This window comes from Uloborus diversus, chromosome 5 (assembly GCF_026930045.1).
Source record: "Uloborus diversus isolate 005 chromosome 5, Udiv.v.3.1, whole genome shotgun sequence".
Lineage (NCBI taxonomy): Eukaryota > Metazoa > Arthropoda > Arachnida > Araneae > Uloboridae > Uloborus > Uloborus diversus.
Window position 1 is genome coordinate 9,455,994 of NC_072735.1, and position 19,428 is coordinate 9,475,421.

A 19,428-nucleotide genomic window follows, 5' to 3' on the forward strand; every position below is an offset into this window, starting at 1 on the left:
GCATAAATCTATCTACCTCCGAAAAAGGGACACCTCTATTTAAGGGACAAATTGTCCGGTCCCCTGAGTGTCCCTTATAGAGAGGTTCCACTGTATAATAATAATTTTGTCTAATAAACATTATTAATAAGTCAAGAACAAAACTATTAAGCATGAAGAATGAACAATAGAAAATGGGTGCAAAGAATTAAAAATAAAATATCTATTGGAGAACATTATAATTGATTAATAAATAACAGTAATAACTTAGATAAACTAAATAACAGTAACACATAGCCATTTTAAGGTTCAAATTCAAAATTATCAAATGATACTTTAACAGAACCAAGTATCAAATTGAAACAGAAACTATGTGACAGAAACTTACGTAAACCACGATGGACATCTCCTTCTGCATCAACAAGAGTCTTTCCTTGTTCCAAAGTAATACTTTCCTTTAACCTTTCCTTAAAAATTAAACAAGCAAATATAATTTCTTCATATGCTAGTGGTTTAAAAGTTTTGCCACAATAAAATTTTAAACTAAGAACATTTAAAAATTTAGAAGATCATATAAATCATTCAGAATACAATGAAATAAATTCAAAATGAAACACTAAAACTTATATAAAACACCTTCCCTGATCAGTGAAAAAAAAAAAAAAAAAAAAAACATACCTTTAACAGCTAGCTTTTCTCCAGTGAAATATTTAGCATTTAATCTTTCTTTTTACTTATTTGGAATTCAAAAATTTTTTTGAGTTTAACTAAAATGAAAGTTTTTTACATCTTCTAAAGTAGCTGGTGTTCTCACATTCCATTATTACACATTAGAGCTTCAAATAACCTCAACCAGCGACTGAAGCATTGACAGGAAAAAAACAATGGAATTGAAAAAAAGATGCTTAAGTTGAAAGAAGCAGGGCCTAAGACAGAAATTAAGGGACCGGATGCACCTACACACTTTTACCTGAAATTCAATATTTGCTATTTTATTATTTTTGTTGTTTACTTATATTTTTTTATACCTATACAACTATAAAATCTTGTGAATGCCTAAAATATTTTTTTTTTGTATTAAAACAAACAAAATCAGTTTTTTAACTACTTGGATCAAGTTTCTTCAGATTTATCTCGCCATTAAATGAGTCTGATTTGGGACAACGCATCTTTTTAATGAATTGGCACCTACAAACAAGCCCGGATTACTCAATAGGCCAACCTAGGCCCTGGCCTAGGGGCGCAAGCCAAAAAGGGCGCATATCCAGGAGGAGAAAAAAATGAACAACTCATTAAAAAAATAAAAGGAAAGTGGCATGCTAGTATTTGGACAGTAAAAATACAGCTAGAACTGATTGGGACCTTACCACTGAGCAGAAAAAAGCAATTAGAGGAGAGGGGGCGTAATGCTTGAGTCTAGGTACTGTTTCTGGTCAAAACAGATAATTTTCTAGGGGCGCCGACTCCGAGGGCGCTGCGATGCTCCAGCAACCCCCCCCCAATATTTGCGGGGGTGCCGGACACCCCCACTATCAGCAGAAAACTGATGAAAACCTTTTTGTATGGCCTCTTTTTCTACAAGCAGAAAAAAAGAGGCCATACAAAAAGGGACGAATTTTTAAATATTTAGCTAAGTTTAACAAAAAGAACAAATTATACTGTTGTGTTTTTGTTCCTAAACTATTTCTGTTTTGATTCTCACTAAACTTTTCTCTGCTTTAATTTAATTCATTCTATTTTACTTTTTTTATTTTCATTTATTTATTTTTTCTCGTAAAATTTTTTTGTGGTAAAAACCCGAAGTAAAATAAGATATTTTCCGCCTAGTGTTTCTGTTTATAAAACTGAAGCACATTTTCTTGAGAGTTATACGCTCTGAAAAATTGCCCTTGTTTGGTCCATTGTGCTCGGTGTTTGAGCACCCCCACTGGTTTTCAAAACCCGGTGACACTAAATTTTCAATATCTTTGATTTGAACAATGATTTCAAAATTCGGTAAAGCTATGATATAGAAAGTGTTCAATGTAAAAAAACTTGTTCATGAAACAATTTTTCTCTTGATGTCTTTAAATCATGTCAATAAGTATATGTTTTGCAATTAATAATTTATTAGTTCATGTTTAGTTTTGACAGTCAATAATTAGCGGCACCCGAAGCTTTAATTTTTGAAGGGATGAAATTATTAATTTACTGAATGAAGTTTCAAATTTTACGGAATGACAAAACACGAGTATGCATAATTGTACGTGTAGCAAAATCTAACGAAAACAGACAATAGACATCCCTTTAAAATATATTTTTATGTTGTCTCCAAACTGTCAGACATTGTTTGACGCATAAGGAAATTTTGGGGAGTTCACAGTGACCTCCTGCGGCCTTTGCCAATAATATCCCCTATTTTGTAGACAAAATATTCATCATAGTCTGCTTTAGTTATCCACACTAAGCATTGCATACAAGTTTCCTAATAAATAATTTCTTTGACACAATTTTCTATCTTTTCCTTTATAATTACCTCTGTTATTGGGTTTCACTTCCAACATATTATTTTTCTGAATATTTTTTTTTCAAAACATCATCTAGATCACAACAAAGTTGATAGAAATAAAAGAAAAAATAAATATATTTACAAAGAGAGACCAGCAGTTTGAAATATTTTCAAGGTAAAAAATGAAGCTATCAAGGAATTCAAGAGTCATGATATCTAAATGTAAATAAAAAGTGGAAAAAATACTTCAGATATCACTGCTAAATATCATCTCAGTTCAAACCGGTAAAAGTTTTTTCCTTGGGCTACAGACATTTGTTTTCCAAACAGATAAAAATTTTGAGGCGGAAAATTTGAAAATTTCACAATGGAAAACCAAAACAGTTAAAGGTTTTTGAAAAAGAAAAATTAAGGCAAGATGTTTGATAACATATTTTAAGAAATGAATGAAAATTTCGGGACGTAGCAATGTGGGGAGGGAGGCTTTTCTGAGCCTAATCCCATCATGTTACGTCACCAAAGGTAACCTAAAATTGCGAATTTTGAAAATTTAATTTCAGAAAAAATTACAGAAGAGATTCCCCCAACCCACTTCTACTAACATCTTCAAAGTTTTTCTGAGTTTGCTTTTTATGAAACGTTAGTTTCAAAAAGTTTCCGAGTGTTTCCGGCGAACATTATCGAGATTTTTTTTATAGGACCTCAACTTTTGAATATCTATGCAGGAGGGTCCCCCTCTCCTTCTTAGCATTTTGAAGATGGTCTAAAATTTCGAAAATTTTCCGGAAAAGAGTCCTCAAACCCAATCCCTTTACCCAGCACCATCAGATGCATTAGAAGTCCTACAAATGCATATTTAGAGTTTTCTTTTCAAAGGCTTCATATCATAACAGATCGTCTAAAACTTTGTTTTTAAGTCCTCAAGCCCAAAGATTTTCCAGGGAAGTGACCATGACTTCAGTATCCCCTCCCCCCCCCCCCTTCTCCAACTCATTTAAAATCGCCTAAGATTAGGACCTGAATTTAGAAAAAGAAAAAAAAAATTCCGAATAGCTGCAGAGTTCAGCCTTTCTCCAACATTATTAAAATTGTCTAAAGCTTTGTTTTTAGGACTTTAAATTCGAAAAATTTACGGAAGAGAGTTACCCAATTCCATCCCTCTTCGTTTTGTTATTAAAGATGGCTCACAATAAAGTATTTAGGCTTTTAATTTCGAAAACTTTTTGGGGGAGAATGGCTTAACCCCATCCATTTCCCTAACATCATAAAAGATGTCTTCGAATGTTGCAGTCTTTAATTTCAAATAAGTTCCTTGCTAAAGCAACCCGCTCATCAAAAAAATATCCTCTAAAATTGTTTTAGGACCTCAATTTCTTCGTTGTCTCCCAGCATCATTAAAGTTTTTCAAAAACTTAGTTTTATGACTTTAATTTCGAAAAGGGAGGGGGAGAGTTCCCTAACTGATCCCTTTCTCTAACATCATCAAAGATGACCGTTACTTCGAGTTAAATGGCCTAAAATTGCATTTGTGAAGCGTCAATTTTGACAAATTTCTGGAGTGCACCGGCAAATCCACAGCCCCCCCCCCCCCTTTTGAACATTAACCATGGGAAAATTGAAAATGAAACCCATCCCTTAATTTTCAAACTGGGGAAGGGGCGCGAAATTTTCACTTATCTCCCGGACGCTGCTACGCCTCTGAGAAAGGAGTGGGGGGGGGGGGGGGAGATACGATTTCGATACACTTCGAATATGTGAAGGGAGTAGGAGGGCGTAATCTCTAAGTTTGGCCTAGGGGCGTAAATAGACGTTAATCCGGCCCTGCCTACAAATGGCATAGGTATCATAGTTGAAGATTTTTAAAAGAACAAAAAAGGTCAGTTTAGATTACTTAGGATAACTTGAATTTAAAAATTAGTTCTCCCACTCTTAAAGGGATGTTTGAATCCAATTTACAGTAAATTTTCATTTTTTTTACAGTAATAAAATAATTATTTTAGGGAGCAGCATTCTCCTGCAGTCCACCACAACTACAGCACTGGCTCTGGCTCTTATGTTAATGCCCTCTTTCCCCATCTCCCCAATTTTCACCCTGGGAAAAGGTTAGAATCTTTGCTAAGCACACCTCTTTTTAATTTAAAGAATAAAATTAGTACACATTACATTGCTTTGAAAAGGGAAAAAAGTGCAGTATCTGCATATGTTTCATGATTGTCATCCATGGTACTTTAGTTTTACTGTATCAGCTTGTTTGTTTGATTTTTACTGAAAATAAAACACGAAAAAGATGTCCAAGTCCAACATTCCACTATTGATAGTGGGGAAACTAAAATGCATTTCTTCAAATATCTAAAAAAACACATTTCTGCAAATACTGCACTTTACCTTTCCAAGGCTGTATTACTGGATGATTTAATACATACAGTATGATTAAAATCAGTAACGAAAAATCTACAAAATGTATCATGAACTATTTATTGTCATACCATTTGATATTTTAATTTCAAAAGTTAGCAATTTCTAATGCTATTATTTTGTTTAAATATAATGCATCATTTCTTAGTTTTTCCAAAATTTTCAGCCTAAAGGAATTTTTTAGTGCCTGGTCAGATAATTTTGAAGGTGAAGTTTTTGCAATTTATATGTCCCTTAGGGTTGTCACTGAGATCTCTTGCCAAAAAATTGTCATTTTTGTTCACTCTCAAGATGCAATAGAGTCAGTTATAGACTATAACCTTTTCCCAACAGAGACTGAGTTTGAATGTAAACTCGTTATAAGTTCACTTCTTGATTCCGGTAAAGACGTGGTGCTCCAATGGATACCAAGCCACTGCGGCATCCATGGCAACGAGCAAGATGACTTCTTGGCAAAAGAGGCTTCAACATTAAACCCACCTTGTCTTCTGATTCCTCTTCGAAATCCCAAGAGACATCTTGGGAGCAATTTCAGGCTAAAAAGAATTTCCTCTCTCCGTGACATTGCCAGCGGAAAATCTTGGACATGTCTCCTTGAAGACCAAACAAGACTAACTTTGCCTCCTCCCTAGAGTTGAAGGGGTTACATCTTTTCATGTCATTACTGGTCATGACTACTTACAAGCCCATCTTTTTAAAATCGGACTGGCCAATTCTCCACTGTGCCCACTATGTGAAGGGACTATGCAAATGACAGGGGAGCATCTATTTGACTGCCCCGTTCTTCTCGAAGTGCTCAAGGATGTCGTCTTCAAAGAGCTTTCCCACTCTACTGCTACATCATTGTTGTTGTATTTGACTGCAAGGCACCTTATGTATGAGAGGACACTTGCGGGTGTAATTTAAAAAAAAATTCATTTCTTAGCTACTATGTCTCATGCTCTTCGAAGTAGGCATGGCTGAACACCATCTGCTTCAGTTTGGTGTTCAAACTAAATCACACTACCTCTAATAAAAGAGCTTTAGTTCAAACTAATTGAACCACTATGATAGTTAGACTAGCAAAGTTTGGTTTTATCATAGTTGGCAATCTTTGATAGTTCTCCTGCCTCTTATTTGTTTTTATCCTGATCACTTTGTTTCAACACTAATCTATTAAATTCCTCTGCATTTAAGAGCTCAAATCTATTATAAATTTGTATATATTCCTCTATTCAACTACATCTTTAATTTATTGTGTTAAGGCTCAGCAATAAAGTTAGTAAATCAGATGTAGAAAATGGGATTTCAATACATTTACTTATTTTTCTTAAGCAAGTTCATTAGGGATAAATACTTAAAATGTTACATAAAATCATTACTAAAACATAATAAATAAAAGTATCTCATTAAAAGTTGCTAATTGAATATTTATTAATTACCAAATCTTACCATGTTTTCCTTAATCAAATGCTGGAGTTTAAACATGGATTGTTGCCGAGATAAAATTGATGTTTGTGACCAGCTTTTGAATGCTTCTTTAGCTGATGAAACTGCCATTTCCATTTCAGATGGCGTAGATTTTGGCACTTTTGTAATGACTTCATTTGTTGCCTAAAAAGAGACAAATTCTACAATAACATAAGATGCAAAACAAAACACATACAAATTAGAGGGCTGCCCTCCCCCCACACTTGGAGGATTGAATACCCCCCCTCCCCCCATTTCAATCCTCCACATAAGCAGGTCTTTAAGAATGAAATTCTAACTCAAAACAACCAAGTTTTTCAGTCGCATGCTGCTATTGTGTATCCAGGATACAGCGATCCCCAGTTGTAAGGAACCTTTTAAATGGTCACAACTGAAGTCTTAAGTGGCAAATGCATTTTCAAACCCTTGTGACAATCACTAACCACGGGAAAATTGGCTATTGTGATCTAAAAACTTCTAAAATCTCAAGCTTTACATAGAAATTGTCCTGTGACATTCCTTACCAATTGTTGCATAGGTAAACATCTCATCTTCTCTACAACAGTTACCCCTTTTTACCCAGCTCCAGTCCACATTCGTCGACAATTGTTCCAGTGATAAGGCATCCCCAATTAAGGTTCTATAGTACATAATCTGTTTTAGGGCAAATACTATAGCGTGTTCTCTCACCTCATTTGATTGCTGATAATGCAGTGAAAACAGCATTGCATCTCTGGAGCTAAACTTGCAACTTTAGGCCTATTTGCAAACAAACTAGACCTCAAATCCCTTTACATGGGCTCATATCTAACAGAGTTTTTTCAGATGTATGACCCTCAAGGTCACCCCTGTTTGATAGTGATCAATGCAAGAAAAGTTGAACATTTTGCGTTAAACTCTTACTTAAGCAATTTACTTAAAGAAAAAGCAACAACATGTTTTTGCTTAAGCATCTACCAATTATCTGAACTTTTAAGAAACCATATGTATTAAAATTTAAGCAAAGCACTTGCTTTACAGTTTTTACTTTGCTATTATTTTTTAATAAGGTGACAAAATTTGTTCAAAAAGAATCAGTTTTTAATCTCTTGGCTTTTGTTATTAACGGCTGTTTAAATGATTTAGCAGTTTTCTTTTTAGGAACATATAGTGAGTGCATTCACATTTTAAAACTAAAATTAGAAAGAAAATAAATTACTTATTTTGGAACAGAACTTAAAACATAGTCAAAATGAAAAAAGTTTGATTCTTGCACAGGATGAGGGAAAGGTCGCCTTTTGTGCTTGCAAGTGAAAAAATAAACTTGACAGTGCTAGAAAAAAACAGTCGCTAATCACATTTTGAGATCAAAAACTTCAATTTAATCCCTAGATTTCTATCTCTAGGTGCCAAATTTGATGCCTAAAGTTTTGGATCACATTGAACGTTTTATTTCCTGACTCATTGTGATCTAAGACCAGTGCAGGATAAATCTTTAAAAAATAATTTTCAAATGCAATCAATTTTGTCTTTAAATAACCATTTCTTGTATATGTATATTTTACAAATGAACCATTGGCATTGTGTAACACACAACAGTGCCCAGTGGCCGATCTAGTAGAACTCAAACAAGGGGGGGGGGGGGCAAACCTCGGTCTAAGTCAGGAGTCACTGTTTCAGAGGGTCTTTTTTTCCCTTTTTTCCAGGTAATCTCAATTTGCGGGGGGGGGGGGGGGGCATCGCTCTTAGAGGGACAGACACCCCTGTTTAAACAATGAGAAATTTTCTCTACAAGAGATCCCTCATCCCTCTCTCGAAAAGTTTAGGACTTTAAATATGGTTTTTTGCTTGAAATAAATTCATATAGAATGTAATCTGAAGAACATAAATACTTTGCGAACGTTTTAAAAATCTGCACTAAACACTATATACATCTCAATTGGATATACAGCTAGAAATTACTGCGCCATGCCAGAGCTAAGGCAGAATTGCAAGCAAACACCGAAAACGTCAGTTACAGCATCCAGAGATTGCAGCTGTGCTCTAGCTTAATGCTCATGAGTCTGGAGTAGCTAAAATCATGCTCAAGTTAAAACTTCATATAAAGATGAGTAGATTATCACATTGGTAGATAAAAATACATTCGCATAACAGAAAGATTTATGCTAACATGATGGTATGGCTCCCGATCGAAAAAGTGAATGTAAAAGCTTGGGATAAACATTAAACCCCAGCTATTGCTAGAGAGAGGTAGTAAAAAGAGGGGATGCACGAAGGGAGTCAGGACCCTCGCATAAAAATTTACAAATTTGACGACAAACATGCAATCTTTGGAACGTTTTGGTGGTAAGGTTAGGTGAGATGGGGTTGAGTTTCTTCCCGAGTATTTTTCCTAGCTAAAGTCGGTTTCAAGCTATCTTTAGAGATATTAGGCATTAGGGGATCGAATGCTCTTTCCAGAAATTTGCACGAATAAAACTTCATAAAATGCAATTTTATGCTACCTGTGATAACATGAAGGTGATGGAGAAGGTCCAGGGGCTCTTTCTGAAAGTTTTTCGCTGTGTAACTAATGAAAAACACAATTATAGGCTATCTTTGGGAATGCTTAGGAGAGGAATTCTTTGGTGACTTACTTTGGAAATGTTTCAAAATTTTAGTCTTTAAGAAGGAGTTTTACGCAATTTCTGGTGAATCTATGTTACTAGGTGGCTCTCCTCCAGATGTATTTCGACATTGAACACGTAAGTTTAGGCTACAACTGGTGCCCTTTAGGAAATTCGTTCGAAGGTCCTCTGAAAAGGTTTCATCAGTGAAGTCGAAAGGACGCAATTTTAGTCAATGTTTGGTTATGTTTAGGAAACGGAAGGTTTTGGAGACACTTTTTGAAAATATTTTAAAAACTAAGTCTTCAAAAGGTTGCCTTTAGTGGCATTTCATTTGGGCAATGGGAAATGTTTATGGGTGTCTCTAGAAGTTTTTTGACCCTAAAGTTTGGAAAAAACTCAACTGTATGTCTTCTTCGTCAACCTTAGGGGGATATCCTTACGTCACAAAAGTGAAGTCAGGTCTTTATTCTGGAATTTTTCAAAATTAAGGTCTTAAAGGTGTGACTTAAGGTTTACGTTTGTGAAAGAAATAGGAAAAAGGAACCCGGCCTACTCTTGACTATCTTTACCCCCTTCCTTCCCGAAATTTCTTTCAAACAGTCATTTTTAGGTTGTATGTGAAGAAGAAAGGTTCAGGGATTCTCCAACGGAAGTTTCTGAAACAAATCTAAAGCTATCTGTGCTGATACTAGGGAGGAGGTGCTCGAGGGGATCTTCCAGAAATTTATCAAAGTTGAAGTCTTAGACGTTTAAAGACGTCAGGCATGTAGGGAAGAATTTAGGTATCTTCTTTGCCTAAATTTGGAAATTGAAATTTTAAAAACTCAATTTATTCTATCTTTTATAGTAACATTAGGAAGAGTGTTCGGATATCTTTTTTAGAACTTTAAAACACATTTCCGGCTCTCTTAGACGATGCTAGAAGACGCATTGGGGTTCGGGGGCTGTCTTCTGAAATTTTTTTATATTAAAGTTCTGAAAATACAATTTTAGGTTATATTTTGATGGAATGGTTTGTCTCCCAAGGATATGTTTCAAGCTTGAAGGCCTAAAAATGAATCTTTTTTCAGTCATGTTAAGGGAACGGAGAGTGTTTAAGGACTTTCCTTATGGAGCTCTTCTCCGTACTTAAAAACATACTTTAAATCTCACTTAGGCAACGATAAAAATAGATAGGGAAGAGAAGTTTTACACCAGAAGTAGTTTGAAATTGAAAAGCCAAAATAAAATTTTATTCTATGTTTGTCCAATTTAGGGGTGAAGATTGGAGATAGTTGGGGGGGGGGGGGAGTAGAAAATGGCCTCTAGAAATAATCAAAAATATTGCATTAAAAATGCAATTTTAGGTAATCTTTGATGACATTAGGGGAAAGCAGGGTTTCACCCATGAAAATGTTCCGAAATTAGAGGTCTAAAAACAGTTTTAGGCTCTCTTTGTAAAAGTATTGCAGTATTTAAAATCTCTGAAATTTCGGTTTTATCCAGCGTAAGTTCTGAACTTGGAGGGGGGGGGGGAGCTACAGTCCGCTTAGCTAGCAAAAGGAGTAAAATATATGACTTAATTTCAAACTAATAACTTCAGTTTAAAAAGCTCGGGCAGCAGGATGAAGTTTTTTCCTCTAAGCCTTTTGTGCCATTGCACTGTGATCTGTTGTAAGTTTTGACCCAACGGGAGAAGGAGCAACTGTTAATATAGCCCCCTCCCTAACGTAACATTAATACGCCACCACATATGTGTATATATTTATTTAAATATAATGCACATTTAAATTTGAAAAACATTTGGTTTTGTCTAGGGTTATTTTTGACCTTATGGGGGGGGGGGAGGTTACAGCACCCTTATCTTAGGAACAAAGTAAAAAATATATGGGTGGTTTAATTTGAAAGTAATAATTTTCAGATTGAAAAAAAAAACGACTGCATGACAAAACTTTTTCCTTCGAGCCTTCCATTCTGTTACAGATCACAATTTAATCTGTTTTTAGTTTTGACCAAACACGAGAAGGGGTTACAGTTCCCTTAGCCCCCCCTTCTCCTTCCATTAATATGCCACTATATTATTTAAATATAATGCATATTAAAATTCGCAAATGTATTGCAGTATTAAAAGTCTCTGAAATTTCGATTTTATCTACTGTGAGTTCGGACCTCAAGGGGGGGGGGGCTATAGCCCCCTTAGCCCCTCCCTTGGATCCACCACTGACAGTGCCTATTGGCAGTGTTTAATAAAACAAATTTTATATTTGATACATATACTTGATTCATTATAAACGGAATCTAGGTTGTTCGTTTTGGCACCTAGAAATAGTAAACAATATAAAACACTGAGCCAAATTAGAAAGTTACATTTTACAAACATGAATAGTGTGAAAAAAAAAAAAAGGATTTTCTTTTCCATTTCAACCATGGCCAATAAACCTGGAAATGTTATTTCTTCATATGAATAGTGTACTTAATTCCTGTATTTTTCTTCTTAACTTTAAAATACAAAGTAACTATATAAAAGCAGAACACTGCAACTAATGGAGATTGAAAGTCAGAATTCTATCAATTAGCTGAATAATTATGTGTATGAAAAAACTGCCTTCCTGTGCAATATACCAGGAGAAAAAGCATACCTACTAAGTTCTTTCATTGCAAAACAGTTGGGACAATCGTTATTCTACACTGTATTGCACATTCCCCTACAATTTCTTCATCCTCTTATAGGGCACATTTTGAACTCATGGTGTTATTTTTTTCTTCTGATAAATTCCAGCCAGAGTAATATTTTAAAGTATCAAAGATGGCCACTTTTAAGTGCATCAAGGAATTTAAAATTATTTTTAGACAAAATCTCTGATTGCATATTAACACTAGTTAAGGTTTTCCCCTCTTGTTTTAACTATTATCCTGCATATGGATTACTTTCGTCTGTAATGCAAATGAAATTGGCATTTTTAATAACCAATTTATGAAGGTATTTTTTAAAAAATCACTTAATCAACGTAATTCACAAAGTGTTGCTTTTATTTAAAACAAAAATGGTTTTAAAAAAGATTTTTCCTGATTTTTAATTAATAAGAGTTCAAAGACATTCAAACACATAAAAAGGGTTTTCAACTGTGCTTTTTAGCTTGTGTAGTTTAACTTGTCATATATATTTTCCTCTGTAGGATTTTTATTGGCTTAGAAAGATTTAGTAAGCGACATTATTTTTTCTTAAATATTACTCTTTTAAGAAGTAAAATACAGTCGGACCTCCATATATCGAAGTAGCAAATTGCAGGAAAAAAATTCGATATATAGAAATTTCGATATATAGAAACGATCATATTTTATCATAAAAATCTCCTAAAACATTAAAATTAAAGCTAATTTTTGTGCATGAAACCCAATTTATAATTTATGGGGCATTCCACAGTATTTTTGACATTTTTGTAGAGTCCGTAACGTGACCTTTTTTGCCATAAATTTTTAATTTACTGTTTGATTAGCATATTATTTTATTTTGATCTTTTCCTACCAACACACCAGCTCAAATTAAAATAATTTGCAAATCAAACGGTAAATTAAAAAGTAAAACTCTACATAATGTCAAAAATACCGTGGAATGCCCCTTATACGAGCATCAGATCAAACGAAAGTTAATAACTGAAAAATTAACAGAAATTACATTTTTGTGCCTTCATACATCTTCATTCTTCGGCAGTTCAACTTGATTTGAAACATGAGGGAATTTTCGTTTTGACAATGTAATTGAGAGAAAAGTAAAAAATCAATCTTGAATGATTTTTACTGAAGCTAAAAAGACTATGAATGATAATCAACAGACAAAAAGGATAACTTGAGACTGATTTTACAGTGTTACTGGTTACAAATAAGATTTGAAATAAACTTGAGGGAACTTAAGAACTCCAGAATGGAACAATGACCTATCTACACACACCTCAAACCCAGATTTATGAGTTTCTTAGCAACCTTTAGTAAACATAATTTTCTCCCCTAACCTTCATTTCTCATGAGACAAACAGTCTAAAGTGAAAAAAAAAAAAAAAAAATCTACGAATGTCTCAGAATTTTTTTTTGATGTATAGAGATGTTTTCGATAGATAGAAACAATTTTTCTATGTAATGAACATTGAAATTTGCTGGGATTTTGACATATAGAAAATTTTGATATGTGGAAGTTCGATATATGGAGGCTCGACTGTAATTGTTTTTGTTGAGGAAACAATCATACAGCAATATTTATCTATTCATAACTCTTGCACAAAATGACAATTTATCCAGGCAAAGAAACCAATTTAACAAAATCAATAAATAAACAAATTTTCAAACTACATGCGTAAAAAAGGACCAGATCATATTACTTAAAACCAATATCTTTATTTTGATACTAAGTTGTATTTTTAAAAGTATGAATTGGCAATAACTAAAACAGTAAAGAAAATATTAAAATACAAACTGGATTGTGCAGATCAATCCACTCAGTTGTCTTCGATTCAATAAAATTTCCATCTATGAAGAGCTTGGTTGTGGGCTGTAAATATTTTAAACAATCAATAGAAAAAGAATATAACCTCAGTGAAGATCAAGCATAAAACATTTAAGCAGAAAAAAAAATCTTTAGAGAGGAAAAATCAAAATAACAAATCATAAAATAAGCTTTAAATTTTCTTTTCCCACTTTTTAAAAGGATTGTTTTCAAAAATGAAACGCGGTAAAACTTTCTCTCCCCCCCCCCCCGGTAACTAGCGGGTAAACAAATAAGCAAATTCTCATTTCATCTTTTTTTTTCTTCAAAAGTAAAAGAACTAGCATTTTTACGTATTTTAGATACATTTATTAAAATAGTCGCCGTTTTTTACAATTAATTGAAAAATAATCCTTTTTGCCCACATTTCGACTATAATGGACACCCCAGTCGCCTTTGCCGTCAAAATTATAGCTTTAGCCACCATTGGCAGCCCTATATCACCCCTATCCTCGGTATTGTTGCACCCGCAGAATTTACAACCTAAATCTGCTTATGTGTATACTGTATATCAGTCATAAAAATTAATCACATAAAAAGAAGTTTAAAATCTACAATTTTTTGAACATAATAATAGCACCAGAGCTATGATAATGTTTTTTCAATTAATATCTAAAGTTTAATATTTAAATTACCAAATCATGGAGATTGTTTTGAATTTGCATGATGAGTGCTTAGAGATATTCAGTATTAAATTAAAAAATTAGTAAAGCAGACAATTTTGATAAATCTTTTTAACGAATTTTTATGCGTAGAAACACTTGAGCATCATGACATTTTTGGCCATAACTACTTAACTTAGCATTTGATTAGCACAATTTTGTTGGTAGCACTGACAAAAAATAATTTCTGTATCTTGATGAAAGAAATATTGATGTTGAAAGTTTGAAATGTAGTCTGCAACATTCAAGTACTGTGAGAAAGCTCACAATTTAAAAAATGCAGAATATAAAAATAAAAAAGCACTGAAAGTTTGATTGAAAATATCAAAACCCTTCAATGGTTAGTTAAAGTTAGTGAGTAAACTAAATTCAACAGAGTTTTCTGCTTCTAAGAAATGTTATTATAAATTGCATACGAACAAAGATATTAATAACTCCACAAAAATTAAACAAGGGTTAAATATTGATAGAATAAGTCTAGTAAAAAGTTTTGGTTAGTAGCGTAGAAATTTAAAGGAGTTGCAGTAAGAAATGTTTAAAGGAGTCAAACTATTCTACAATTTTCGTTTTCTTCTTGAAAATAAAATATATGACTTACAACAGAGGATGAGGCATATTGTCTCCAAGTTCCAGATGCTTTCTGAAAATGAAAATAATAATGATAAATAAATAAAATTGAAAAAAAAAAATTAATTTGAATTTTGACCTCTTGAATTCAAATTATGTTTTTTGCAATCACGAGTGTGTGTATGTAGGCATGTGTGTTTATGAGTGTGTAGAGGGTATGTGTGTTTGTGTGTAGGGGTATGTGTGTTTGTGTGTAGGCATGTGTGTTTGTGTCTGTGTGCAGGTATGAGTGTGTGGGTAGTTGTGTGTATGAGTGTTTGTGTGGTGGGGAATGTGTATGTATGTGTAGGCATATGTGTTTGTGTCTGTGTGCAGGCACAAGTGTGATGAGTGTTTGGGTAGTTGTATGTAGGTGTGTGTGTGTGTAGGTGTCTGTATGTGTATGTGTTTGTGTGTGTGTGTGTAGTTGTGTATGTAAGCGCATGTGTGTAGCATATGGATGCAACCTGGAGATGGCTTTCGCTATAGGAGAAGCATTGTGAAGAGCCGGTCGACGGTGATGCTGCAGAGAGTGCTGGCGGGAAAATAAAATGATAGCACATCAAAACAGTCAAATGAGAACAATTCGTGATTGCTCAAAAAAAAAGAATAAATATCACACGTGACAGCTGTGTTAGTTATTTGTTACAATTAGAAATTAGGAATTAACAAGTTTCTTGATAAATTATATCATAAAAATTTATTTGCTCTTTTTTATTTTTATTTTTTTGAGTCTAAAAGTAGTTTTGAGTATTTTAAGTAAGATGACATCTCATTCATTGGAGATGGCAACCAGAGTGCAGTGAAAGCAAGATAAGTTAAAATCAAAAATAATTTTGAAACATACAGTAAAGAAATTTACATAGAGAGACACAGGGTTGCTATTTTGTCCTTTTTTTTTTGTAAAAAGTTCGGGACGCCGGAAGAAACTGGACAAAATGAGCAAAACGTGATGAAATAAAAAATAATCTGATTATACATGTATATATTTATTGTTATGGTGTAATAATATTAGTATATTATTCTAATGCATTTTCTATTGTGAATTAATCATTTAATTAAAATAGAATAATTAGCTTTAGAATTTTATAAATCTAAAAAAAAAAAAAAAAATTACACATTGGTGCAGCTAATTTTAGATCATAATTTAGTTAAAAGTAATGAAATTTAACAATGTGAATAAGCTATTGGGCATGATTTGACTAGTATATACAATAGTAGAATATAAACTCAATGGAAAAGTCAAATGAAATGCTTAGAGGCATACATACAAAACAAATATTTTATAGACTGAAAATATTTTACATCTGTTATATTTTTCGAGTTTTTATTGTTGTCACCCCATAGTAAAATATTTATGTACTCAGCATATTTTATGGATATGTTAATGTCATACACATTAAGAAAAATTACTACTTGTGTAGGGTTGTGGGTACCCAGAACAGTGTATCGGTAGAGGCTATAATAGGCAAGAGGGTACATAGCTTTAAAAGGGCCAATAATCTTCATTGGGGACTAAAAGACACACAATAGTAGTAAAACTTTTTTTTTTCTTGAAAATTATGAATTGCTTATTATCCTGACTTGACCAAATTGGAGTTGCTCTGATTTTTCAGATTACCATGATAACAATAATTTTTGATATTCATTTAGAGAGGGAAATTTTTTTCGTCATAATGACAAATCGCCTGTGATTTGGTTTTATCCATTTTTTTTTCAAGGCTTAACTCAAGTAGACTTTTCATTAATAAATAGGGGTTTTTTTTGTATAAAATTAGATTTTTTTAAATGAAAAAACACCTAATTTGATACACTCAAGCAGCAAAACTTCATCCAAATTTAGAATTTTCAGCTTACGAATTCCCATCATTTAAGATATTTTATTACCGCATCCTAATCACCATTTTTTTTTAATGGAAAGTCCTTGCATTAACCTATTATACAAAATCACTAGTTAAAATATGACAGGTTAAATTTTTTTTCCGTTTCCATCCCATTTTATTTGTAGTAAAAAGAAACCCAAAGAGTAGGGTCCTATCTCAATTTCCGATTGCAAAAAACATAATTTGGATTCAAGACGTAAAAATACAAATGAATGCTGGATTTTTTCTTTAACAAAAATTAGAATGTGCTTTTTAAAAATCATAAAATTAGAGTTAATAAAAAAGCCTTTACAAAAAAAGAATATTGGTGCAGTACTTTCACAAAAATAGGTAGTGAGAACAAAATCCTGGATTGCCCCCCCCCCCCGACTACTTATGTGTGCAAACAAGTGACTGGACCAGTCTGTTCAAAAAAATTCCTCACCCTTTCTCAATATGTTTTTGGTGTAACCTAGCTTGATCCCTTTCAGTAAATTTGTTTGCAGGTTTTGTCTGCATATGTGTGCAATCCGTTTGTATAAATTTGTTGTTGATGAGTGACTTTTTTTACTTTTACATACACCGTTTTCATTTTAGCTATTGTTTAAAACTATGCTTGCAAATGTATGATTATTCTTAGTATTGCAGACACTAATATAAAGTTTTTGCCTATTTTGCAGATTCGCTTATCCGCAGTTACTGTGCCACCCTGTTCTGCGGATAACCTGGACTTGATTACATTTATTTATTTTTTTCAATTTACAGATCAAGAGAATCCAGTTACGGTTGATAATGGAATATATATGTCTTAACTGTTAATGTTGCAATTGTTAAATATTGCAAGTTAGAACAGCAATAGTTAACTATTGCATGGGACACTGGAGGATATTATAATGTTGGTCGTGTGGGAAGGCCAATGAATTAAAGGATTCACACTGTTCCCAATATCCTTTACAGAGAATAACATTTTAAAGTTCTGCATTTTAAATTCAGTGTTGCCAGATTGGGGGAAATTTCTCCATTTCGAGGAAATCTTGTGCACTCATGGGAAATTGGTTTTGAGGAGAATTCTTTGGGGAAATTTTTTTTTCTTGGGAAATCCTGAGGGTAAAAAAAACCCTCAGGAAAAAAAATAATTTTTTTCATATGTAAATCCACGTCTTTTCATCTGGTACTTACATTGTTTGTATCAAACAGCGTTGGTTTAGCTTTGCTCAATTATTATGCTATGGAATTCGCATTGATGTTCTGTGTGAGTAACTAGTTGATACGTCAAACGGGCAAAAATTAGTGAGGGTGATGAAGAATGTTCTTGGATAAATATATACAAAGTTCATAGTTTAAATATACATACAGAAGCAGAGTAGTAAATGCAAGCAGAAAAAAAATATTCGGCTATTTCTCATCTCTCGGTCAGGCGCTTGTATTTATGAGGACAAAAAAAAAAGCGAAAATGGAAAAAAAAAAGGTTGGGGAATTTTATAAGAAATTTTGGTTATTCGGGAAAAGATTTTTTTTTCAAGAAACAAAAATATTATTGGAAGTCGATTCATTTTATGAAAATGTTAGTGGAAAAATAAAATTTTGAATTTGGGGAATTTTGATAGAAAATATCGCTTTTTGGGGAAAAGTTGGAAGGGAAGTGGGGAAATCTGGATTTGTGACCATCTGGCAACACAGTTTAAATCTGCTACTTCATTTATATAAAATCGTACTGGGGATCTTAGAGATGAGACGGGCTCAGCCCGGGCCCGACAGGCCGAGCCCGAAGCAGGCTCGGGCTCTAGAACTAAAAATAGGTTTCAGGCTCGGGCGGGCTCGGACTCAAGCAAAGGTATTCAATCATCGACCGCCAAACAAATTCAAAACAAATAAACACTTTTCTACTGTGAGAAAATGAAAGGAACATTTAAACCAGTTGAATCAATGTGAAAGTTAAACCAAAAAAAAAACCCAGAAAATAAATTAACGCTTATTTATAGTGTTTTTTTGCGATTACTATTGCAACATGTCATACAGTAATGCATTAAAATGGAACATTTTGAGAAAATTTAGAAATTTGTGTTAATGAAGAACATTTGACATAACAATTTTTATTAACAGAGAGATCGTGTCAGACTGTAGAAGGCTCGGTTTTTGATGCAAGAAAGTTTCATTCGGGCTCGGATTTTGGTTCGAGACAATATCACCCGGACTCGGGCAGGCCCGGGCTCTCAAAAATAAGCCCGAACTCATCTCTAATCAAAAAGGTTAAGCTCATGCTCAGGCGCACAACTCTCAAAAAGATTAATGTAACTAATTATTTGCCTATTACTGTAAGAAATTAAAGTTGTAAGACATTATGTATCGCATTCAGAATCAATGTCTACCCCACATTAGTTGAAGAATACGCAATTTACTTACAAGTAATTGAAACCTTCGAAGAAAGTGTATATGCTTTACACAATTCATTTTGTCGGGAACAGAACTGAACTATATGACTAGTTTGTTTCAATTTTTTTAGGTTTTTCAATTAACTACTTGAAATTTATTTTACACGGTAATTACATTACGAAATGTAAACAAGAGAAGAGTTGCCAGCAAAATAAATCGAAAGATAAAATAAATCAACTACGGTTGCAGTCTTGTCTCAACACTTTTTTTGGCACCGAGATTTTTTTGGTTAGTTTGTTAAAGTGCTCCACAATGAGTAATACACGACACAAATCAAAATAAAATGCACATCACAAACATCATTTAGACGCGTGGGAATCGAAGTTCGTGCAATCCTTCAAAAACGTGACTGCAAGGCCATAAAGACAAAGAACCAGTGCTTTTGACCAAAGTCCCTAGTCCCTGCATGGAAAGGTTTTCCTTACGTAAT

At 33.4% G+C, this 19,428-nt stretch overlaps 1 protein-coding gene across 1 annotated transcript in view; it reads right to left on the reverse strand.

The window, feature by feature from the left end:
- LOC129222433 (probable methylmalonate-semialdehyde dehydrogenase [acylating], mitochondrial) overlaps positions 1–19,138 on the reverse strand; it is a 20,142-nt gene extending 1,004 nt beyond the window's left edge. The window contains exons 1-5 of the mRNA XM_054856948.1: positions 18,969–19,138; positions 14,696–14,737; positions 13,367–13,441; positions 6,314–6,475; positions 368–446 (exon numbers count right to left, since the gene is read on the reverse strand). Of these exons, the coding sequence (XP_054712923.1) occupies positions 368–446; positions 6,314–6,475; positions 13,367–13,441; positions 14,696–14,737; positions 18,969–19,016 (406 nt within the window). The 5' untranslated portion in view covers positions 19,017–19,138. The remainder of the gene's footprint in view (positions 1–367; positions 447–6,313; positions 6,476–13,366; positions 13,442–14,695; positions 14,738–18,968) is intronic.
- Between the last annotated feature and the right edge of the window lie 290 nt (positions 19,139–19,428).